The sequence below is a fragment of the Chenopodium quinoa genome, unplaced genomic scaffold, assembly GCF_001683475.1.
Source record: "Chenopodium quinoa cultivar QQ74 unplaced genomic scaffold, ASM168347v1, whole genome shotgun sequence".
Lineage (NCBI taxonomy): Eukaryota > Viridiplantae > Streptophyta > Magnoliopsida > Caryophyllales > Amaranthaceae > Chenopodium > Chenopodium quinoa.
Window position 1 is genome coordinate 11,966,349 of NW_018743292.1, and position 25,121 is coordinate 11,991,469.

The 25,121-nt window shown below is 35.6% G+C and overlaps 3 protein-coding genes and 1 pseudogene across 6 annotated transcripts; all 4 read right to left on the reverse strand.

The window, feature by feature from the left end:
* Positions 1-3,125: 3,125 nt before the first annotated feature.
* Positions 3,126-6,868, reverse strand: LOC110737067 (putative amidase C869.01). Of its 2 annotated transcripts, none has more exons than XM_021917433.1 (5): positions 5,036-6,868; positions 4,419-4,657; positions 4,057-4,302; positions 3,758-3,950; positions 3,126-3,668 (listed from the first exon to the last, which is right to left on the reverse strand). In XM_021917433.1, exons 1-5 carry the CDS (start codon positions 5,552-5,554, stop codon positions 3,318-3,320), a joined length of 1,548 nt encoding a protein of 515 aa, XP_021773125.1. In that variant the 5' UTR covers positions 5,555-6,868; the 3' UTR covers positions 3,126-3,317. The 2 variants fall into 2 exon arrangements, with proteins under 2 accessions (XP_021773125.1, XP_021773126.1); XM_021917434.1 differs by having other exon boundaries at positions 4,419-4,633; positions 5,036-6,865.
* A 1,475-nt stretch (positions 6,869-8,343) lies between these two features.
* LOC110737068 (putative amidase C869.01) lies at positions 8,344-10,946 on the reverse strand. Of its 3 annotated transcripts, none has more exons than XM_021917436.1 (5): positions 9,991-10,946; positions 9,597-9,811; positions 9,240-9,473; positions 8,932-9,124; positions 8,344-8,807 (listed from the first exon to the last, which is right to left on the reverse strand). In XM_021917436.1, the coding sequence occupies exons 1-5, from the start codon at positions 10,510-10,512 to the stop codon at positions 8,460-8,462; spliced, it is 1,512 nt and encodes a 503-aa protein (XP_021773128.1). In that variant the 5' UTR covers positions 10,513-10,946; the 3' UTR covers positions 8,344-8,459. The 3 variants fall into 3 exon arrangements, with proteins under 3 accessions (XP_021773128.1, XP_021773129.1, XP_021773127.1); XM_021917437.1 differs by having other exon boundaries at positions 9,330-9,485; positions 9,991-10,940; XM_021917435.1 differs by having other exon boundaries at positions 9,240-9,485; positions 9,991-10,934.
* Positions 10,947-11,132: 186 nt separating this feature from the next.
* LOC110735966 (glutamyl-tRNA(Gln) amidotransferase subunit A-like) lies at positions 11,133-17,624 on the reverse strand. Its single transcript, XM_021916136.1, has 2 exons — positions 17,547-17,624; positions 11,133-11,483 (listed from the first exon to the last, which is right to left on the reverse strand). Exons 1-2 carry the CDS (start codon positions 17,622-17,624, stop codon positions 11,133-11,135), a joined length of 429 nt encoding a protein of 142 aa, XP_021771828.1.
* Positions 17,625-18,222: 598 nt separating this feature from the next.
* Positions 18,223-21,106, reverse strand: LOC110735967 (annotated as a pseudogene).
* Between the last annotated feature and the right edge of the window lie 4,015 nt (positions 21,107-25,121).

Here is a 25,121-nt window from a genome sequence, read left to right on the forward strand (position 1 = left end):
ACGTTGAAATAGAGGGGAAAAATGGAGGTAATGCCGGGTTTTTTTTTTTTTTTGAAAAAGGGAAGCGGTTTGAATCGCTTCAAATTGGTTTTTCGAAGCGGTTCAACCTAAACAGCTTCCAATTCTTCCCTTTTTTTTAAAATTTGGGCGGGTATTTGTAAGGAATTGGAAGCGGATTTGATAAACCGCTTCCAATTATTGGCTTCCAATTTGGTTTTTTCTACTAGTGTGAGGTTCCTGCGACAGATTTAACTACCACCGATATTGTTGAAGTGGAATCCGTAGGTTCTAATTATGAAGACTCCATGATTTTTGAACTTGAACAGGTGCATTCATGTCCATTCTCTACCTTCACGTTCTCTGCCACGTCGAGGAAGTATGGAAGACCAATTAGGTCAAGGGTGAAGAACAAGAAAGGTAAAAAGTATTCTAGGTTTTGTTTTTGCAGGATCAAGAAATACAAGGGAACAAGTTTGGAACATCCTATGGCTAATACCGACGATAGATCTCCTCAATCCCCTTATTTGCATTATCAAGCAGCTCAGATTGATTTTACCCCCAATCCCCACTTTAGTTCTTGTATTAGTTTGGTTAAGAGAGGCAAATACTCGATTTGTAGTCTTGAGTCAGTTGGGAGCTAGTCTCCTTTTTGGACCGTTGTAAAAAAAAAAAAAAAAAAAGAGTCTGTAATATGTATTTTTAAATTTAAAATATTAAGAAATGAAAATATGTTGAACCGGGGTGATATAAAGGATCACCTAAGGTTTTTTTTTTTTAATCCAAATGAAGATGCATACATCCAAAGGAAAGAAAAAAAAAACTAGGAAAAATCAACTACAAGCACACGGAACTAATAAAACAAGCTACCTATGGAGGGATAAGATGTGGCAAAGCCACACCTCGAATATCCTCCTCTAAAATACGACTAAGCTTCGCCGGAGCATTATTATTGAAGAAAACTAATTGAGAGTCCTGAACAACTCCGCGGTTGGCCAACCAATCCGCCGCACTATTGCCTTCTTTGAAAATATGTGCGACTTTTACTTGTCGTCGATCGTCATTGAGTAACTTGAGGCATTGCTGTATTTCATGAATATTCTCACCATAGGCCACCTTCTGGGTTTGCAAGGCTTGCACACAGGCCAAATTATCTAGTTGGACTTCGAGCTTATTGATTTGCAAATTCTTCGCTATCTCCAGTCCTCTCACAAAAGCCAACACTTCAGCTCAAAAGGTTGTGTTGTACCCAAAAGTTGCGGCAAAGGCTGAAACGAGGTTCCCCGCATAGTCTCTGATGATGCCTCCACCACTAGCCAGGCCCAGACACCCCTTGGCAGCCCCATCACAGTTCAAAACTAAGTTTAACCCATTGATTGTCAAAACAAATGCCCAAACTCAAGAGAATTTGATCAGAGAATTTGATCCTCACAAAATCATCTGCATTCTATAACACAATTTTGAATTATGGTATTTTTCAGTCAATTCTCAGTATAATTTATTCTGCAGTTAGTATAGATTACGATGTTTATTTTAATAAGAGTAATAAATTTTGATGAACTTTGCGGATTATATAGAATTTAGCTAATTAATCTAAGGAAAAATTGGTAAAAATAATCTCAACTTTTGCCCGTTCGCTCAAAATAATCCCAATTTTGGATTTTTTTAAACAATCCGAACTTTGGGGGTTATTTGCTTTAAACGATCCCAACCGGTCACCCAACCTAGTATATTAGGTTAAGGGGACACGTGGTACCACATGATTGGTTGAAGATTTTAAATAAAAAAACAAAAAAATTAAAAGTAAAAACAGCCCACCACGACAACCTCCTTACCACCACCCCCACCGGTTGCTTCCGGAGCCCCCAACCATCGCCGCCAACCCTCCTCACGCCGGCGCCGACTTCCAGACCTTCCCTTCCTCACAGCGCCGCCACTTCCTTCCTCCTTCCCCCCTAAATCACCTAACCTCCACTGCAAAAAAAAAAACCCTTAAAATAACCCAGCCCCACCGCAAAAACCCCCCAATCGGCTCGGGTGGGGGAGGGCTAATTGGGGGGTTTTTGCGGTGGGGCTAGGTTATGTTAAGGGTTTTGGGTTTTTTTTTAATGAGGTTTTGCGATGGGGGAGGGGGAAGCGCCGACGCCGGGGAGGGAAGGCCTGGCGCGGGTTAGGGGCAGGGGGTACCTGGCTGGGCGGTGGGAAAGGGCTGCCGGAATCCAGGTTGGTGGTGGTGGTTTTCAAGTGGTTTTTTTTAAAAAAAATAATCAACCAACCATATGGTCATACGTGTCACTTAAACTAAAAAAAAAATTACTCTTTACCAGGTTACCAGTCACTTGGGACCGTTTAAACCAAATAACCCTCAAATTTTTGGATTATTTAAAAATAATCCAAAATTGGGATTATTTTGAGCAAAAGGGTAAAAGTTGAGATTATTTTTACCAATTTTTCGTTGATCTAATTGTCAGTGTTATTTTTTTTTTTTGGAAAGCAATTGTCAGTGTTATTTAGTATAATTGGAATTGGAATTTTGCTATTCAGTACTAACATTTGCAGATTACATACTCCGTATTACGATTAATTAAATTCATTGTCTAGTGTGACATGAATTCTTTGATTTTTATTTCTGATATTTCAGTTCATAATCTGCTTTAAATGATTTTTGATTATTACACTTATGATCTCTAAATTTGTTTGATAATCCATTTCATATTATGAACTAGTTGAATTATATTTTAAGACTGTTCATCTTTATTGTAATCTACTAGTTTGATTGCCAAAATTTTAACTTGTGATCCGTAATTGTCCTTGTTAATCTTCTTTGGCCGAGGCAAGACTTCTAATACACCCTTTTCCCATGCTTTTAAAGAATTATGTAGTATTTGTAATTACTCCGTATATAACTGACTTGCATTTGCCTGTTTTTTATGTATTGAACTTGGGAATAAGTAAAGATGGAGAACGAGGCTGCTTTTAGGTTGATCCTGAGTTAAGGTTTGTCCAACTTATTTTGATTTGCGCAAAGATATATGAGGATTGACGAACAACATCCATGAGGAATGTAATTGAGGATGATAGATGAGTTTGATGAATGTAGTCTACTTTCATTAAGTTTTTGGATAAAATGAAACAAAATTTCTCAGTCTGTAATCATCAACCATAAGTTTCCATGAATAATTTTGAGGAAAATGATCTACAAGTTGATACAAAGTCAACATTTCTTTTAGATAGAATTGTTTGAACATCACCAAATTCAACACCATTATATGACATTATTACTACAGAAATCAATTTTAAACATACAATTTTAGGACTAATCACAGAGAAGGGGGCTTCCTAATTTTTGTAGCTTGCTCAAAAGCATAAGATATCTCGATTAGTTTAGGTTCCGTACCCTTTAGGCCACCGAAACATATTCCAAATGGCACACCATTGTCACCATATCCAGCAGGAACACTAATTCCTGGGTATCCTCCAATGGCAAGAACAGTTGACAACGACGAGTTTGGTGTTATGATTGCGTCTAACTTGTTTTCTACCATGACCTTCTCAAACCCGTCTCTTGACCATTCTTCTAATGTTGCCAACAATCTCTTCTCTTCAGGTCCAATCCCATTTGTTGCTTCAGCAGAAAGAAATATTTGTTGACCATATTCTTCAATCATTTCCTACAAATTCAGCCAATTAACGGTCATTTTACTTGGTATAATAGGTAAAAAGTGTGTCTAAATACTAGCAGCTAATCAGTAATCATCACCTCTTGGGCATTTTTGTTGTTAAACTCTATAACTTCAGCCAAAGATCGTACAGGAGTCTTCACCAGCTGTTCTAAGTAAGAATTCAGAGCTAATTTGAACTCAAATTCCATCACCATTCGCTCATTGTTTGATGACATGATTGCATCAATGTTGGGTATTTCCAAATTATCAACTAGTATTGCCCCCTTTTCCCTGTAGTTATCTCAATTACAAATAAGCATGATCAATGAGTATTAGTAAATGTTGTGCAATAACACTAGTCACTCAAGCAAAAAATTGGCTCTGCCTTTTTGCTTACCTTAAAGTATGGAAGTGCTGTTTAAAAGTTGTGGCCTGTTTAGAAGACCATTCAATATGATCAAAGAAAGGCTTTCTTACAATTCCTAACCTTTTCCCTTCTAGACCGTCGAGCTTTAGGAACTGAACATACCCATCTGGCGGTATGTATCTACTTGCATTCGTTGTCGCTTCAGAATCATAAGGATCATAGCCTACAATGGAATCCAGAACATATGTTGCATCTGCTACAGTCCTACAGATTGGGCTGTTCATAGTTCAATTACACAAGGATAATATAAAATGTCAATACAAATTAAAACCTTCATATTAATCCAAACCTGGGATACTAGAAAGGAATAAGAAAATCTGGAATGATTATACCCAACAGTGTCTTGTGTAGGAGTGATTGGTATGACCCCACCACGGCTAGTGAGACCGAGAGTTGGCTTGATGCCCACGACTGAATTGGTCCTAGAAGGATTAAGGATGGATCCATTTGTCTCGGTTCCTAGAGTAACGGCCACCAAGTTTGCAGCTACTGCTATAGCCGATCCACTACTTGAGCCACTAGGATTTGCTGATAGATGGTAAGGGTTCTGCAAATTAAGATAGGGTATGTTCTGTTTCTTAATAATATTGCGAAATTTGTGCTATACAAATACAACCTATAAATACATTGTTTCTTATCAAATATCAGTGGTTTATAGTTTTAGTTCTACCTTTACATACTAAAACATGAAACATACTTGTTCTATTTCAAGAGCTGAGGTTGATCTCAGAGATCGATAAAATGTTGCTTATTTCAACAGCCACAAGCACCTAAAGCTACCGCTTTCTTCAACTTAAGTATGCACTACCACAAGTAATCATTGTTATATAATACAAGTCTTTGTTATACCACACAAATCACAAATAAACTCGCTTTCTATTCCAAAGATGATCAATGAATTTATGTTTTATAATATACAGGTGGATTATATTCCGGGACAAGAAATTACCTGGCCTTGGCCGCCTCTAGCACACCACCCACTCGGCGCACCAAAAGACCTGAAATGAGCCCACTCACTTAGGCTAGCCTTTCCAAGTATGATAGCACCAGCCTGCCTTAGCTTCTCCACAACCCCAGCATCCCTTGGAACAACTGAACCTAACAATGCAAATGATCCTGCAGTCGTATTCATCCTATCTTTTGTAGCAATATTGTCCTTTACCAATATTGGTATCCCATCTAGCCTTAGAGATTCCACTGATCCTGACTCCTTTGCTTTCGCCCTCCGTTTATCGGCCTCCTCTGCCTGCTCCAGAGCATCCGGGTTGACCTCTAGGACTGCTCTGAGAACTGGGTTGAGTTTTTCAATCTGATATAGGTAGAATTGTACTAGTTCTTTTGAGGTAAGCTTGTTTTGGTGGAAAGCTGTATGGAGATCTTTAATGGTAGCTTCTTTAATTGGGAAATTGGCTTGGAGATCATTACTGTCTAATGATACTGTAGAATTTGATGAGCATATGTTTGTCATGGATAATGCTTCGTATTAGCTTAAGATGAAGATCTGAAGACTTCAGAGTAGATGTTGAATTGAGAAGAGAGATTAATGATCTAATCAACTTTGATTAAAAGTTTAATTTAAGAGATTAGTTGAGGATAGATATATAGTTAGATACTAACAGAAGAATGTGACTTGAAAGTTTTTTATTATACTTGGACTTTGGTCTGGTTACTCTGGTAAGATAACTCTTTTCTTTTATTTCTTTTCCTTGTGGAATAATTAAGTTGGTGCTAGGAGAAAAATTTTAGTTATTGATTGATTTATTTTTTCTCTCTCAGTCCCTCTTATGCGGTAAAGGCTACACATACAATGATGACTACATACAATTTTTACAATTTTTAATGGTGTTGTATTTAGGGACAACATACAATGGTTGTATATGTATCAGCTCTCCTCCTATGCCACATAAAATAAAATAAATAAAAAATTTATTGAGCAAGCCCGGTTAATCTTTATGATTTTCGTCAATCTATTTTTCCAGCTCATATTTTTTATTTAGCATTCAATGAGTCAGATTACAACTGTTGTATAATGCTTGTTAGCTCCACTAGCGCCGTTTGTGTACTCAACTCACCAATTGTATGCTTCCTCTAAAAAAAAAAAAAAAAAACTCACCAATTGTATGCTGCGCCGACACCAATTTCTCCATTAAACAAAAACCCTATGAATAAAAGGTGAAATTAAGGGCATGGTCAACCCCAAAGGGTAGAGATGACTTACTAGAATGTAATTAATAACCCAGAACTTGAATTTATGCATTAATTTGAACAAAAATTGCTCAAAATTGGTGAATTTGGCCGAAATTAGTTCGACATTCGGGTTGGTTTATGAGGCTGTTGCCGGCAAAAACGGTGTTATGGTTGCTCGCCTTCTTTCTAGTGGTGCTAGAAACAGGGGCGTCACTTTGGTGGTGGTTATGGTCGTAGCGTCATGTACTTTGGGTGGATGTTGCATGCTTCACTTATGCCGTTAACTTCACCTCAACACCGTGTGATATACTTAGGGGTGTACACCGGTCCAAAATCGGACCAGACCTGTTTGGACTGGGGACCTGAATTAGTGAATTTTGAGAACCGGAGACCGAACCTGATTCAACAAGTTCGGTGTCGGGTCAGACCTGAAAAATCAGGTTCAATCCGCGTTTGGACTTGAACAGACATGTTTTGTATTTTTTCCCATTTTTTTTTTCTTTATTCAAGCCAAAGTTTCTACATTTGAAAGTCAGCGAAAGTAACATTATAACAATATAAATTAGCATTACAAATTTACAATTATATCAAAATATAATTATAAATTAAAATTCGAAATTATATCAAGCCAATCATAGGCTCATAGCATAAATTAAATTTATTTAAAAATACGAAATCATCTAAAAAATATAAATTAATATTACAATTATATCAAAAACTAATTATAATCAGAAATATTGAAAAAAAGAAAAAGATTAGATCTACAATTTAAACTCAGCGAAAATAACAATAAATCAAACATAAATCAAGTACCTAGGGTTTATAATTTAATAAATGAAATTAATTCTAAAAAGGGTAAATGAACACCACGGAGGCTACGTTGGTGGTGGTGGACGGTCGGCTTTTGCGGTGTCGGTGGTGGTCGCCGGAAATTCTTCCTCCTTTGCTCATGTCAACTGAAATTAAATCGAAAAAAAAAGTAAATGTAGCCTGGGTTCTGGAGCAACGGAGGTCGTGCGTTTCGGTGTCAAAAATCGGTGAGGGATCCGGTGTGGTGTCGGAAACCAGACGACGGACGTGAGAACAGGGGGACACGGAAGAGAAAGGCTGAGAGGAGAGGAAGAAGAAGAGAAGGCGAGAAATGAGAGGCGCGTTTCGGTGTCGAAACCAGTGAGGGATCCGATGTGGTGTCGGAAGCCAAATAACGGAAGAGAAGAACAGGGAGACATGGAAGAAAGAGACTGAGAGGAGAGGAGGAAGAAGGAGAGAACGAAGGGGAGAAATGAGAGGCTGATAGTATTAGGGATTTAGGGTTAGGGTATTTATATGTTTAAAAAAAAAAAAAAAAGGGGTTTCAGGTCCGGGACCGAAAACCTTGATTTTCAAGGACCAGGACCGGACCTGAATCAACGGGTCCGGGTCAGGTCCGGTCCGGATCAAGTCGGTTCAGGTCCGGTCCAGTTTTTGTACACCCCTAGATATACTATACAGTATTGCTACCACTTCAATTGTCCTATGTGTGAGAAAATACAGGTCATCAATGGTGTAATTACTTTGCTACCCCTTTTAATGATTCGAAAATATCCTTTTTAACCCTAGGTATAAAATACAAGTTTTTTTGGTGTTTAGAGAGCCACAAGGGCGGAGATGAAAATCGATCTCAGGATCCCCTGAAAGCGGAAGGGAGCTCTAACCACTCGAGCTATACCTTACTCTCAAATATAAAATACAAGTTAATCATAAAGATTAACTTGTATTTTCTCGTATTTTAATTAAAAAAAAAATGAGTGTTAGTTCTTGATTACGAGAAGTTGAGACAAATGGACAATGTGATAATTGAAAATCACACTGATATACAACAAAAATCACATGTTTAGAGATAAGGTTTTACTGTTATCACACATTAACATGTATCTTTAAAAGTTTAGTATTACCTTTACTAAAATTTATTAATAGTACAAATAACCAAGCTGTTACTCCCTCTTACCCTATTTGTTTGTCTCATTGTAAAAATGTGGGTCAAATTTTGATAATTTTAACCATAAATTCTCGTTGTTCTACCAAAGGAAATATAGTCATGTGGAAAACTGAGATATAAACGTTTTAACACATGTCTTAGAGATTGCATAAAGTCAAATGGGGCAAAAATAAAGGGACAGAGGGAGTAAAAAACATAGCTTTAAAGTTTAGGTAGGAGGCTTTCTAAATTTTGTAGCTTGCTCAAAACCATAGGCTATCTCAATGAGCTTAGGTTCCGAACCCCTTAAGCCTCCAAAGCATATGCCAAATGGCACACCATCTTGATCATATCCAGCAGGAACACTAATTCCTGGGTATCCTCCAATAGCAAGAACAGTTGAAAACACTGAATCAGGTGTAACAATTGTATCTAACTTGTGTTCTACCATAACCTTCTCAAACCCGTCTTTTGACCATTCTGCTAACGTTGCCAGGGCTTTCTTCACTTTGGGTGTAATTCCGTTTGTTGCTTCAGAATCAAGGAATGTATCTTGACCGTATTCTTTGATCTTTTCCTACACATTTACCAAATGATATGTTGGTCATTCTTTGATCAGTTCAGGTAAACGATTTTCAGGTGAAAAGAATGAGGCGTGACTAAAGTACTAGTAGAATAGTAGGCTACTAGCTAATTTTCACCTTTTGGGTATGTTTGTTGTTGAATTCTATTACATCGGCCAAAGATCGAACTGGAGACTTGATCAGATGCTTTAAATAGGAATTCAGAGCTAACTTGAACTCAGAAGACATCACCATATCCATATTGTTTGATGTCATAATTGCTTCAATGTTGGGTATTTCCAGATTATCGACTAATATTGCTCCTTGTTTTCTGTAATCATCTCGTCAATGAATAATTAGAAAAGCATGACAAGTGTGTATTAATCGGTGTAATGCTACTTTACATTAGTCAGTCAAACAAATAGCAGGTTCAGTTTCTTGCTTACCTTAGAGTATGAAAATGCTGCATATAGGTTGTGTTTAGTATAGGAAACTCTTTGATAAGATTAAAAAAGGGATTCCTCACAATTCCTAACCTCTTCCCTTTTAGACCATCAAGCTTTAGAAACTGAGCATAGCCACCTTGGGGTATGTATTTTCTTGCATTCTTTGTCGCTTCAGAATCATAAGGATCATACCCTACAATGGATTCCAGAACATAAGCTGCATCTGCTACAGTCCTACAGATGGGTCTGTTCATGGTTCAATTTCACAAGCTTAACATAAGAAGTCTACTTGAAAACTTAAATTTTGTTCTTAAAATTGAGAATCTTTGAAAAAAAAGGACTCATGTGGCTACATACCCTACAGTGTCTTGTGTAGGAGTGATTGGTATAACTCCTCCACGGCTAGTGAGACCGAGGGTGGGTTTGATTCCCACGACTGAATTTTTGCTGGAAGGACAAAGGATGGAACCATCTGTTTCGGTCCCAAGACTAACTGCTGCCAAGTTTGCTGCTACTGCTATGGCTGATCCACTACTGGAGCCACAAGGATCTGTTGAGAGATTGTAAGGGTTCTGCAGATAAAATATGCTTTTTCCTTAACAGTACGACACATATATTCATAGTCATTCATCACATATGCATTTGTTTTTTCTTTGTATTTATATAGTCTTCTGATACATGTGCATAAAATTCACAAAAGAAACTGTCATATAAAAGCTGCATATCATAAATTAAAAAGAAAGGTACTTACCTGGCCTTGGCCGCCTCTAGCACACCAGCCACTCGGCGCACTACTAGATCTAAAATTAGCCCACTCACTCAAGCTAGCCTTCCCAAGAATAATAGCACCAGCCTGCCTTAGCCTCTTGACAACTCCAGCATCTCTAGGAACAACCGAGCCCAACAATGCATATGATCCTGCAGTTGTATTCAGCTTATCTTTTGTAGCAATATTGTCTTTTAACAATATTGGTATCCCATCTAGCCCTGACTGACACTTCTTTGCTTTTGTTCTCCGGTTGTCAGCCTCATCCGCCTGCTCTAGAGCATCCGGGTTCACCTCTATGACTGCTCTGAGGATTGGATTGAGCTTTTGGATTCGGCGCAGGTAGAACTGGATTAATTCTCTTGAGGTAAGTTTGTTTTGGAGGAAAGCGGTTTGGAGATCTTTTATGGTAGCCTCTTTGATTGGAAAGTTTGTATTTAGAGAGGCGGCTGATGTTAGGCTGAGAATAATTAGCAGGAAATGAATTAGTGAATATGAAGTTGACATAGCTAATTTAAGTAAGATTGCTAGCTTAGAACTAGTATAAATCTGCTCTAAAGGTGAGTATGATGAGAAGCAGATATATTAGTGATTGAGTTGAGTTACTATAGGCAGGGGATATTAGTCCATGGATCTGAAAGTGACTGAAGTTTCTGCTTTAGACAAAGTTGTGGACATTATTTAGTGGGGTTTACTTTTTTTGGGGTCTTCATTTTTTATTTTATTTTTATGTAACATGGAGTTTGAGGCTTTGAGCTTATATTTCTGTAAGGGAATAATCTAAAAAAGGCAGGGGAGGAGCAGAGAGTAGAATTTTAAATTCGGATAAACGAGTCATGTTCATGTTTGAATGATTTACTTTATCTTTCGATTGGTTACATTATCAATCAAGAAGTATTAGTCTATTAGAGACTCGGGTCAGTCCGGAAGGCAATGTTGTATCCGTACTGTTTCCTTGAGACTGTTCAGAGTAGCTTTGCTGAAGAAGTTTGCACATTTTAGTACTTGTTTGGTAGACATGATAATAAGTCAAAAAATAAAGTTTGTTGGGAAAATACCTTTGAATTAAGCTTTAGTATGGAAACCAAATTGTATATAGACATTAATAAAGACAAATTTAGGATCCATCAAAGTGTAGGAGGCTTTCTAATTTGTGTAGCTTGTTCAAAACCATAGGCTATCTCAATAAGCTTAGGTTCTGTACCCTTTAAACCTCCAAAACATATACCAAATGGCACACCATCTTTATCATATCCTGCAGGAACGCTAATTCCTGGGTATCCTCCAATGGCAAGAACAGTTGAAAACGACGAACCAGGGGTTATAATTGCATCTAACTTGTGTTCTACCATAACCTTATCAAACCCGTCTTTCGACCATTCTGCTAATGTTGCCAAGGCTTTCTCCTCTTTGGGTCCAAACCCATTTGTTGCTTCAGCAAAAATAAATACTTCTTGACCATATTCTTTGATCATTTCCTACAAAGACAATCATTTAATGATGGTCATTTTTATTTGTATCATAAGTCAGGTGTAACAATATCCGATACAGATCAGTATTATTATTATGTACAGTAGTTTTTAAGGATCAGTACAGTAGTTCTTACATCAGACCATCAGGAGAAATGTGACAATAGAGACTTGAGTGTTGTGCTATTTTGGATTATTTTTTGTTTTTTTTTTTTTTTTTTTTTTTTTTTTTTGCTTTGCCACTTAAGCTTGTTTACAATATAATACAATGGCCCTGGATGTTTTCCGTCATTTGCCTACTCTGCATATATTGAGAGGACAATCATTCTTATTGATGACCTTTGATCCTTCATGTCTATTTATTTACGGAAGACATCAAGCTCTGCAATATTCTTCGGAATCCATGCCTCTATTTCTGTTGATGTGTGCTAATGCATGTGTAAAATTTGTTTTGAGTGTAATACCCGATACAAATTCACTAACATAGTGACTAAATTGCAATTTTCAGGAAGGTAAAGCTTTTGGTTAAGAATTTTTTGGCATGTAATAAGATTTTGCCTCAAAATTTTGTTCAATTTGATGACTGCATTAATTAATCTAACCTATAGTGTAATGAGACTTCATTTTTCATTGTGTGTTGCAGCATTACTACCACCTTCTTATGTGCTTGAAGGAACCCCAGGGCAAAGGCTTTGAGTTGGCAAGAAAACATATTTTATCTTGCTTATTAGAGCTGGAACAAATGCAAAAATCAGCTGAGTTTCTGAGGTCAATAGGATGCTTGACAATATTGTTCTGTTAAGTGTTTCGTGTATTTATTACAGTACTTTTTTTGGGGGAATTTTGATGATTATAAATTGCTGAAATTATACTTATTATTATAAAATATTTATTTCAAATATTACACCACTTGTCTTTTAAGGAAATTTTACAAATATTACACCATATTCAATTTGACAGTCAACATTTATCACCACGTTATTTATCAAGATAGTAACTTTAAAATTTCTTCTAAGGTGGAATATTGTACCAATCGATTTCATAATCTCGAGTTTGTCATTAATATAATATTTGTTTCACAATAAAGATACGTCTTTCATTTATCTGTGAAGTAAATGGAACCATGGAACTATGGAAGGAGAGTGATAGAATGAGTTAGCAAAGAGGTAGCAGTGGGAAAAGACATCTAGAAAGAGGGATAAGGGGCAAAAAAGGAGATGATGGAAGTACAGAGTTAAGAAGACAAATTGGTACAAAACTCTGTAAGAGAATGACAGTAGATGTTAAAAAAATGCAGAATTACAAAATGAAGATTCAGGGTAAGAGTAAGGAGCACCAGAAAACCCCATGAATAGGAAAAACTTTTAGGCCATGTATGTAATTTAAGGTAAGGACTGGAGCATCGGTTCATTAACTCGGTAAAGAATGTTAACGAGAGAGGGGGGGAGAAAGAGAGAGACTTGTAAGTTATGAAGCTATTAAAAGGAGGAAGAAGGAGAAAAGGAATAAAGAGATGGGGATTGAGAAAAATAGAATGTTTAGGGGAATAAAGAAAGGAGGGGGATTTCTTTAACCTGTAATCCTGTATGCACCTTTATAGATACTATTTGAAAAGGAAGATCACATGACTATAGTAGCATCGACTCAATTGTCAAAAAAAAAAAAAAAAGCTCAAATCTCGATAACTTTCAATATCATTAAACACATTATTAATCATTTCATCTCTTTAGCTCCAATCTTTAAATGTAGTGTACTTAATTAGCCCTATTAGCCTCAATTAGAATTACGATTTCAATTACTTGCTTAAGAAATGCAATGTTGTTATTATATATAGCGATTGCGAAAGACGACAATAATATCTAAAAATCCTCGAAATTATAAGAAGCTACTTTAAAAGAGGCTACTAAAGAAAACGGATACGAGTAAGGGTAATTAGGATAAGAAGAAAAACTCACAAATGCAAGAGAAAAGGAAAGAGATGAAGAAAAATAAAGAGGACAAGGAAAAATGTATCACCTGCCAAGTTATGTATACACTTTAGATATGTTACCCGCAAGTACATTTTTCTATTTGAATCTAATAAAGCATATACACACAATACTTTTCGCTAAAATAAAATATAATTTGAAAAGGAAAACAATACTTTTTGAAAAAGATTCTAAAATTTGAAAAACCTAAATGTTAATATGTAATGAAAGAAGGAAATAGAGAGGAAAATAAGTAAGCTAGAATGGGGGGAATGGAAGTAAAGATTAACTTTTATGAATTTGGAAACATCATAAGATAGGAAAGGAGGGAGGGAAGGAGCAAGATAGTCACTTAATAGCAAGCAATTTTATGTAGTAAAAATTCAATATCATTAATCATTTTTTTTAAACAACTTAATCGGCTAGCACAAATTTAATGCATATACAATTGCACCCGAGATATTTCTGCCATTTAAATGAATCCAAGTCACATATACTGAACAATCATACAATTTGAAAAATCTTACCTGAACAATCCACAAGAATGCACCTATAAATTTAGGTGTACAAAATTGGGGGGGGGGCGAAAGAGAGAAAAATGAAGAGCTGGAAAAGAATAGAGAGAGAGAGAGAAAGAGAAAGAAACAGGGGTTAGAAGAGAGCTGAGAAAAATAAAGCGATAAAGCTAAGAGAGAAAGAGATAGAGTGATAATGAAAGAGAGGGACCGAGAAAGAGATACCTAAATTGATAAAGAGAGAGAGGAGGAGGCTGAAAGAGTGAGGGGTATAAAGAGAAGTCGGGTGAGATATAAGGGCCAGGGGGAGTGGGGCTAAGGGGAAAGGGAGCAAGTACAACCTAATATTTTCCACAGCCTCTTAGAGGATAGAACATGGACAAGAAAGATTAGGAAAGAAAGAGAGTGAGAAGAAAGAGTTTGGGCCAATAAAGGAAGGAATGAGTGAGAGAGGAGCAAGTCGACCAATAACTTTCAAATCCATAGACTAAGAACAATTAAGACAAGGTAGGGGGAAAGAAAAAGTAAAAGAGAGAGGGACACTTTAAGACAATAAAGAAATGAAAAGGTGCAACTTGTTCCCTTACCACTTGCCATTACCGCCTTTTTCAAATTATTCTTTTTTTTCCACTCATTTCCATTTTACTCTACTATTCGAAACTAATAAGACACTTTTGTAGAAGACGAGTGAGTGGTCGTAATCTACTTAATACTTGTAGAGATACATGTTTAATTAACTAACGAGATTTAAATTCAACTTACTCTAGTACTCAGAATCCTAAAACCTCTTTCATAAAATAGTACAATCAGGCCTGTATTGACCCAGGGCTAGGGCCCATGGACAGAAGGCCCCATTTTTGTTAGTACTTTAGGCCACTTACGTAGTGGTTATGAAAATGTGGAAGTATTTGTTCTACAGTAGTGCGTGAGTCTAGGTGGTTTGTTACATTTGATAATTTTTACCTCCTTAGTTGGAGGGAATCTGGGTTCGAACCCCATAAAATGCTTTTCTTAAATTATTTTTCTTCAACAATTTTTTTTTTTGACAGGTTTTTGATCAGTATCTTATAATAGGATTTTTGTTAATATATATTTTTTTCAATATAATATGTAAAAGATATGAAGTTCATGCTTTCCCTCCATTATTTAATTAAAATCCCAACCTACAAAAAAGCCCATTGAAATTAGATACATCTATTAAAAAAAAAAAAATCATACTATCTAGCTAGCTATTTGAACTTTTATCCAATTGAAATAAATCTTAATTCATAATTCAATATGTAATTCAATTCATATTATAAAATAACTTAATCATCCTTAATGAACCATAATCATTTTCCAATTTTCAGTTTTTACGTAATATAGTTGCTTCCCAAATTTATACTATAATAGTAAAAATGATGCCATAGATTATGAGTAAATTAGTGATCAATTTCATTTGCTGGAGATAATTGATCATAATATTGTTTGTTTTGGTACAATGACTACATAGAGTTATTGTTGTTGTCCTTTATAGGTATTTTAAAAAAAGTTATATATTTAGAGGTCGTTCGGTTGGGGTATTCATCAAAGGGAATGAGAATCAACTGTCCTGATTCCCTTTGTTGTTGTTTGTTTGGCATTTCTTCCAATTTCCTTTACCCTCTCCATTACCCCAAATCCTTCCAACTCCATTCCCCATCCCCTAGGTTTTTCCATTCCCTTTCCTTAGCCACCACAACACCACCACATCCGATCCAAACCAGCCACCACCATCCTACCATATCCCCACCACCCAGCCACCATCGTCGCACCTCCACCGTCCCTCGCCGGAGCTCCCCCGTCCATCGCCAGAGTTCCCCTGTCCCACGCCGGAGAACCCCTTCCCCGAAAAACTCCCCCACTCGTGCAAAAACCCTAAAAACTCACCCTCCCCTTCCCCGTAAAACAGCCGATCGATCTCCTCCCTCCCTCGAAACCCAAGCTGGGGGAGTTTTTCGGGGAAGGGGAGGGTGAGTTTTCAGGGTTTTTACGCGAGTGGGGGAGTTTTTCGGGGGAAGGGGTCTCCGGCGTGGGATGGGGGAGCTGCGGCGACGAGCGGGGAATGGCGAAAGAGGGGCGATGTGTGGTGGGGAAGGGGCGGTTAGTGGTATGGTGGCCGTAGTTGGTATATAATAGGTCTTGTGTTGTGGTGGTGTGGTGGTGGAAGTGGTAGCTTGTTTCCCTTTGTTATTCAAAACAAACAACACAACAAATTTAGGGTTTTTATTTTTTATTGAATTCCTTTTCTTTCCCTTTAATTTGTTCATTCCATTCCAATTATCCCGTGCAAACCAAATAGTCCCTAAATACAAAGTAGTATTTGTTTACTAATGTTACATGCTATCATACAATATATTTATTAATTTTATATTGTATGCAAGTTGATTTTTTGTAAAAAAATTTCAAAGAAGCTATAATCAAATTATTTGTCCATATAATAAAAAGAATTGTTTCCTATATTACAAAACCTAAGAATTAAATTTGGGGCTCCAATATATTAGTTTGCCCATGGGCCTCTGTAATCTCAGAAACGATCCTAATAACAACTTACTTATGTTAATTAAAAAACAAACTTGAAGATAACGATTTAGTGAATATAACTTATAATTATTATAAACTTATAAATTAATTTGTAATAAACATGTATCAAAAACGTTTTTATGCTCAATTCATATACAATTGCACCGATTAATCCCCTAAATTAGGGTTGAGCAAAATTATCTTAAATCCCGAAAACCGATCTGTATCTGATCCAAAAATTATGGATAACCGATCCGAAAAAATCAAATATCGAATATTCAAGATAATCTATCACACACGATTAACAATAACCAAATTACATATTGTAGTGTCGGGATGCGCGCGAGTAATACATAAAAATTGATACAAGTACAAAAATTAAAATTTTTGCGATGCAATTTTTTGGCAGCAAATTTTCAGGTGTAATTTCAAGTTTGGGTACTTTGCGCTATACCCTTAAAACTCAAAGCGCGCCTTCCAATTTTTACACCTGAGCTGCGCCGCTCATTTACAAATTATAAAGTTAATTATTGCTAATCCCAAATTTTGGGAATCTTATGCATCTTAAATTAATAACTCCCCTTAAAATATTGGTCATTTCTCATAAATTTAAAATCTCTCTCTTCTTTACTTCTGCAGTACTAGTACAACTCCTAAAAAATATTCCAAATTTCAGAAACACTTAAATCTTGAAATTTTAACCATTGGATTCTCACTTTTTTTTCTCCCTCCAAACTCAAAGCTCAAAAATAATTTGAATAAAAATACACCCAAAAAAAAAACTTTGATATTTTCCCTCCTTTTTCTCCTATATAGCTCTTTTTCTTCAACTCATTTTTCATTCACTCAACACCCCTAAAATCTCTCTCAACCAACTTGTATTGCTTGTTACATTATCATCCTACCGGCTCGAAAAGCCGGCCTTCGAGGTCTCGTCGCTTTGGTCTCAATCATCTTCCTCCATTCCTCAGAGAAGTCAAATGGTAAGCTCAATGCAGGCTAACAGGGAGAACATCCCACCTTTCACTTCTTCAAAGCAAGTCACAAACACAGTTTTTCAATTTCAAAGCAAGTGTCTCAAATGCCGCAGAATATCTGCTAGAAGGCCTCTTCAAGATATCACCCATCTCTTCAAATCACCAGTTTATTCAAGATCTATTCCTCTGTTTATTCCCCTGCCTATCTATACTTTCGCCCCCGAATCGAATATCAGAAAGAGGGAAGCCATTCATGTTGAGGGTTATTTTAGTCATGGAGCCATTTCTAAGTCTCTTAGGATGAATTATAGATGAAACTTTATTTTGGATTATTTTTTGGGTAATGTAATATTGGTATAAAAAATAATACAAAATTAGTCAGTCAATAAAAAACAAGTCTATTAATGCCAATAGCATCCAAAAAATTGATCAAAGCTGCTGTATTTCCATTACATTTAGCAAATGTGTGATTACAAATTTTCAATTGTTTGTTAACTCACAAATGGGAGATTGTTTGTGCAATTAAAACCTTTGAATCGCGTCATGGGACTAATTGGACTAACCCATTGTGCCATGGCTCTTATTTTTCTTCATGACTCACCTAAATGGTTAAATTTGAAGAAAAAAAAATTGAAGTTATTTGAGAAGCATGTGCTTGTCAAAAATGACAAGCGCAACCACATCATATATTAGCTCTTTGTACTCCGTAGTTGTTTGGTTTTGTATTTGGTAGTTGAATCCACTGGTTTTAGTGGAAGTGGAGAGCTGCTAAAGCGCTTATGTCCATAGGATAAGTGTCCGTGAACATTTTGGCTTTGTAGTCTCTTGAAGCCAAAATCTTGTTAGCAGCCTCGGTAGGATGTTCTTGATCCCAATATGCTCGCGCTTTTCGATCTTTACATGGTGGACTAAATGGGACACATTCTGCTGCCACTCCACAACACGGTTGATTTGTATTTTTCAACCCCACTCTAACTGCAAACAAAATCATAAATTAGTTAGGCGTTGTTCTGTTCAACTTTTGAAATTATGTTTGTAGATACTTTGTAATAAGTTGAAGTAAACAAGAACGTAGCCTTAGACAGTTTAGGCAGCTAGCAACTGGCGAAATGTAGCATATACCTTTGATGTGCAGTCTAAATGTTTATATTTCGCCCTTTGTTAGTAGTCTAACTGTTACGTTTGTTAGGCATTTAGTTAGAGTGCTAGACTCATGCTTTCGTATCAACTTAACTAAATATGATGAACATAGTTAAAAGTTTTGCGAAATTATGTATAAAGAAGAAAATGACTGATGAAATGTGGAATTACCAAGATTTTCAAGATTATTTGGGGAGATGATATCCATACTGTTTATGAACACAAATTTGACTCCTGGATGTTTGCTGTTATAATTATAAACTAGCGATTTCAACTTGTGATTATAATTCTTCAGGACACCATTGATGAATCCTGAACAAGTCTGAGCTAAATTTAGGATTGGAAGACAACCAAGTGGTGAGAGCCCAAATAATATGATCTTCCTTGCTCCCAGGCTAATAATAGTCTTCAAGAGGTCATCCCATAAAAAGAAAAAAGAAAATTAGTAACATCTGCCAAAATTAAAATTACAAGTAAAAATATAACGCCTTTTATAAAAAATTTATGAAAACTTTGATCAAATTTTGTATTTATACTCAATAGAAATACACAATAGCTTGTGAGATACTGTAAAATTCATTTCAAAATGAGCTTTTCAAACAAAATAATTAAAATATGAATAAAAAAGTGAATTGAGAAATGAGAACCATGTAAGAAAAACAAAAATGTGTCTTTGTTTGAATTTTGTTGTTAATGTTATTTCACTGTCAATGTGACAATTTAATTCGTACAGAAAAAGTTTAAGCACGTATATATAAGAGGCAAAGCTTACATTGATTTGACCGGTTAATTCTTTAATGAGTTCATCAGCATAGGCACCGGGAATCATGTGTGTGGCCATAACAGATGGTCGCATAAAATAGTTAAACATCCAGTCGTTGCTCCCAACATAAATGGAGTATAGGCATTTGTTGAGGTGAATAGCAGCATTTTTATTGCCTAGTTTATGTGTAATCTTTGATACTACTTTTTTGTGATTATTCACCTGTTTATTCATACAAACTCGATCCCCCTAACATATTCATCATGTCATCAGTTAGTTATATACAAGTAAAAAATACTCGTAGTAAAAATTAATCTATGATAAACACGAACAATATATAGTAATTAAATTCAAACAAATACGAAAAATGTAATTTAAGGTTAAGTAATGGTTTGTGATTTTATCCGAAAATTACCACTTGAAAACCCGTTTCATCGAGAATACCCGAAGAACCAGATGCATAGTTTACACCATCCATAATTTCATCCTCTGGTATACTTGCAAAGGGTTTGATTTAGTGCGGTAAACCAAGATGATCACCTGTACACATAAATTTCATTACAATAATTAGTAATGATCAAATAAGGATCAAAATGTCTAAATTTATTACCATTAAACATTAGTGTTTTTTTTTGTTCAAAATATGTACTTTGTTTAATGTAACTTATATTCTTCATAATATTTATTATGAATTTTGTGATGAGTATCCGTTAAATACTTAAATAGTGTAGAGTCTTACATGTACTAAAGTACAATGTAACAATTAACTAGTGAGTGTTTCAAGTCATGCCATTTATCGTATTATTTCATCTACTGCGGAAAAACAACATTGAATTAAGCTCATGGTTTTGTTTTTCATGAATTTTGAAGCAAATCAATTGGAACGTAAACTATAGATTAGAATTTTATAATAATGCTTGAATGTTGATAAAATATAATGTATTATGAAGCATGTAGCTTTATTTCATCGTCATTCAAGTTTTCTAGTCTTATCTGATATGGCCTTTTTTAAAAAAAAAAAAAAAAACTTATATATTGATAAGTTAATGATATAATATGATATTTTTTTTATCTAATATGCCCCGATCATTTTGAAATAATATATAAAAAAATATGACAAAATAAAACGAACCAATAAGATCAACGGTAGTCCTTCCATTAGTAAATCTTCCGGTAGGGCCATTAGGAAAATCTACTCCATAGGGTGGAAAATTGCACTTGGCCGTTGTTATAAGGTTATTGTTATTGCCACTATCTGATAATGAGTCTCCAAATATGAAGAAGCAAGGCACTTTGGGTGACCCATTAACCCAATTTAGTTGCAAGCTAACAACTAATATTGATACCAACGCTACTAAACTCATTGAGCCTTTTTTCTTAAGTAAGAGAACCTTTTTTTTTTTTTTTTTTGGTAATTTTCTTTTGTTCAGATTAAGAGCTAGAGATTTGTGTTAAAGTTTAATTTAATTTTAATTGGGATTAGTGAAGGTTTTAATGCCAAAATACAAGTAATTAACAAATATAGTAATATACTAAATATTGCAACAAATGTGCAAATAGTGTGAATTTTTTGCTCATATTTCTATTTTTGTTCAAGTTAAGATTATTTGCTTCACAAAAATTATGAGGAAGTAGTGGATTATCACAAAGTACGGTAAGTGTTACAAAGGCATCATAATTCTACCTGTTTTATTAGATTCAATATTGTCCATCAAATATTAAAGTACCATCTCGGCATTTAGACTTTGCTTGACCAAGTCCATATCCATAAGTATTTAATTTTGCTCTTTGGTTTTCTAAAAGTTAATTTATTTTTCTATGGCTCAATCTATCCACTTATTTGACGTGACTAATCATCATTCAAATAAATTTCCTTAATAATATGCATTTGTGCTAATACACATGGAATTATCTATACTACATTACTACATTTTCTGTATATTAGAAAGTGTTTCATATAACTTCGTGTTACATGACACGCTCCTCTTTTATAAATGCTATATTTTCATATCAACCCTAAAATTTAAAAATAAAAAAAATTGACAATTGAATGTATGGAACACGGAACCCACATTATATTATTGTTTAATGTTTAAAATTAAAGACAATAAAGTTTCATATTTATATCTTTTTGCAATACTTACACCACTAGTTAAACCTATCATACTTTTATAACAACAAGAAACTATTATAGACTTTTCTTACCACAATTCCTTGTAATAATGATACTCTTTCATTTCAAATTAAACCTAAAATTATTGTCAAATATCGTGCAATTATTTATTACAAGTATGTCATAACGTCATAATTTTCTCATTAAACAAAAATTATAAAAAATAACAAATTGGTAGATCATTGTCTGAGACACTCGCTAGTTAATTCGAAAACATCAATTCGTTAATTAAAAAAAAAATTAAAAACTATAAAATAATTTATTATTTTAATATGTTCACGAAGATGTTCAAACTAGACCTCGCAATAAAATTAATTAAAAACCATTTTAATAAAGCAAAGAGAGTAGAACAATCGATATTCCTAGAGCTGACAAAAGCTGACCCGATCCAAAAAATTTACCCGAATCCGATTATTAACCAACTTGTTTGAACCCGGAAAAATGGTGACCCGAACTCGATATGACCCGACATGAAACCAACCCTAGACCCGAGTATTTGAGACCCAAACCCAAATATGAATCGACCTGGAGATGACCTGACCTGAATATAACTCGTAAATTATTGACCTGAACCGAACCTGACCTGAATAGAGAATGACCAAAACCCGTTTTAACCCGTATTTAACCCGACCTGTTACTAACCCAACCCAAAATTCAACTCGATCTGTTACTAACCCGACCCGAAATGAACACGACTTGTTATTGATCACCAGACCCAAATTCAATTCGAATTTTTCCTGACCCATATATTTCGAACTCAACCTAACTTGTTATTGACCTAACCCGATTTCAAATCACCTTAAATTCAATTTATACCACCTTATTAATATATAGTTATACAGTTACGTACTTACGTATTCCTTTCTAAATTTTTTCTGCTGAGAATATGATGTTGCTGCGCAAATATGAATATAAGATCACTACTAGAAAAACGGCAATTTCCGACAGAATTTTTTTGTCGGAAAACGTGTTTTCGACGGAATTCCTTCGGAAACTGTCGTCGTAAACGCCTTTCTTGGAAAAACAACCTTTTCCGACGGAATTTCCGTCGGAAACACATTTTCCGACGAAATATCAGCATCGGAAAAGATTTTCCAGCCCGAAAAATTCCGTCGTAAATTTCTGACGGACTGTATTTCACCGGAAATTCCGTCGAAAAATCCTACCTCGGAAACACATTTTCCGACGAAATACCAGCATCGGAAAAGATTTTCCAGCCCGAAAAATTCCGTCGTAAATTTCCGAAGGACTATATTTCACCGGAAATTCCGTCGGAAAATCCTACCAAAAAAAAAAAAAAATCACCCACTCCACCACCCACCACCACCACATCCACCCTTTTCCCACCAAACCACCTACCCAACCCGTTTTCCAACCAAACCACCTGCCCGAAAAACCTTCCTACCACCCTAACCAGTATCCCTCCCCACCACCCTAACCCTAACCCGTATCCTCAACCCACCACCCAAATAATCTCTTATCTCCACCTCGCCGCCCAGATCTACCAACCACCACCACTCACCTCACCATCCAAACCCCCAAAATAAAAAACAGCCACCCAAAATAAAATCAAAATACAAAGTAGCCACCCACCACCAACATAAACATTCACAAAGATCCGAAAAAAATAAACAAAAAAAATTGAAATCAAACAAAATAAATAAATATACAATTATCTTCTGAAATTAATAAAATAACATTACAATTACATCAAAAATTAATTATAATCAGAATTGTTTTTTGAAAAAATAAAACTAGATCTACAAAAAAAACCTTCAAAGTGAGTGACGGGTCGCAGCGTTTAATGTTGTTGTTGATGTTGTTGCTGCTGCACTACCATAGAACCACCACCAAATCGTTAGTTGTTGTTGCTGTGCGGTGGTGTCGCCGTTTTAGGTGGTTAGAAAGAGGGGAAAGAAGAGGAGAGAAGGAGGAGATCGAAGAAGAGAGAGAAGGAGAATGAGAGGACCAGAACGAGAAAAGGAGAAGGAGGAGATCGAAGAAGGGAGAGAAGGAGAATGAGAGAGGAAAGAACGAGAAAAGGAGAAGGGGAAAGAACGAGAGAAGGGGAAGGGAAAAGGAGAAGAGGAAAGAGAATCAGAGAGATGAGGCAGAAAAGAGAAATGACAGAGCTGGGGGGTTTTGCGGGTTTTTTTTTTTCTTTCTTTTTTTTTTAAAAAATGGGAAATCCGTCGGAAGTCATTAAATTTCCGTCGGAAATTAATTATTTTTCGACTGAAAATCCGTCGGAAGCTAAGTATTTTCCGATGGATTTGAAAAAATCTAAATTCGGCGGAAATTTCTGACGGAATTTAAATTCATCGGAAATTTCGTTTTTTCCGACAAATTTTCGTGTCCGTCGGAAATTGACCTTTTTCTTGTAGTGGATTATATCATATGAAATTAATGACATCTTGTGTGTGTCACTTGTGTAGTTGTGTGCTTGTGCAAATGAGTTATTATAAGAAGTTCAATAGTCAATAGTTCAATACATACGACTCCTTAAATAAACTAATTATAACTATTTGCTCATTTCTAAGTGTTAGAATTTGAACTTATATGAAATTATATATCCTAAAATAAGTGAAAAAAATGTAGGTTAAACTTACTAGCTCGAATTTGAACTTATTTGAAATTATTTATCTTACAACAAATGAAGAAATTGATAATGATTAAACGTGAACGTCAATTAGACCTGTCAATTTTCGACCCGACCTATTTAAAAATTATTTAGAATGATGACGATTTAAATTATGTAGAATATAATGGCTAAAACTAATATGGTGAAAATGTTCGATTAAAAAATTGAAAAAAATAGCAAATAAGCTTGAAAAATCAGAAATTTCTAAAAATTAGCCAAAAAAAATTAAATAAAAAATAATTCTAAACCCGTTGGGTTGACCTGAACCCGAAACTTTGGGTTAGGGTTGAGCATTTCTTGACCTGTGACCTGTAGTATTACCCGACCCAAAATGACCCATGACCCGGAGTGACCCGACACACACTTGACCCGACCGACCCGATTGACAGGTTTAACATCAATACACGAGCTGTTAACAAATCAACCCGAAAAATGTACCCAAACCCGATATGACTCGACCTGAAATCAACTCGAGACCCAGATTAACCCAATATTCGAGACTCGAACCCAAACCTGACCCGACTTGATCATAACCCGCAAATTATATATTGACTTGAACCGAACCCGAGAATGACCTGACTTGGAAATGACCCGACCTGATTACAACCCGCAATTTATTGACTTGAACCGAACCTGAGAATGACCTTAACTCATTTTAACCCGTTAAAATCCAAATTAAACCTGACCTATTATTCACCCGACCAGTTATTGACCCGACCTAAACCCGACCCAAATCCGATAAGATGTATGACCCGACGTGACCCGACTCAAGCATGACCCAACCCGAACCTAACCTGCATAGGTTACGACATTAACCCAAATTGACTGACACAAACCCAACCCGTTTACCCAAATTGACAGCTCTAGATATTTCGCAATGAGACAATTATTAAAGCACATAAATTATCAAGTGATGTACAATGTACTTAT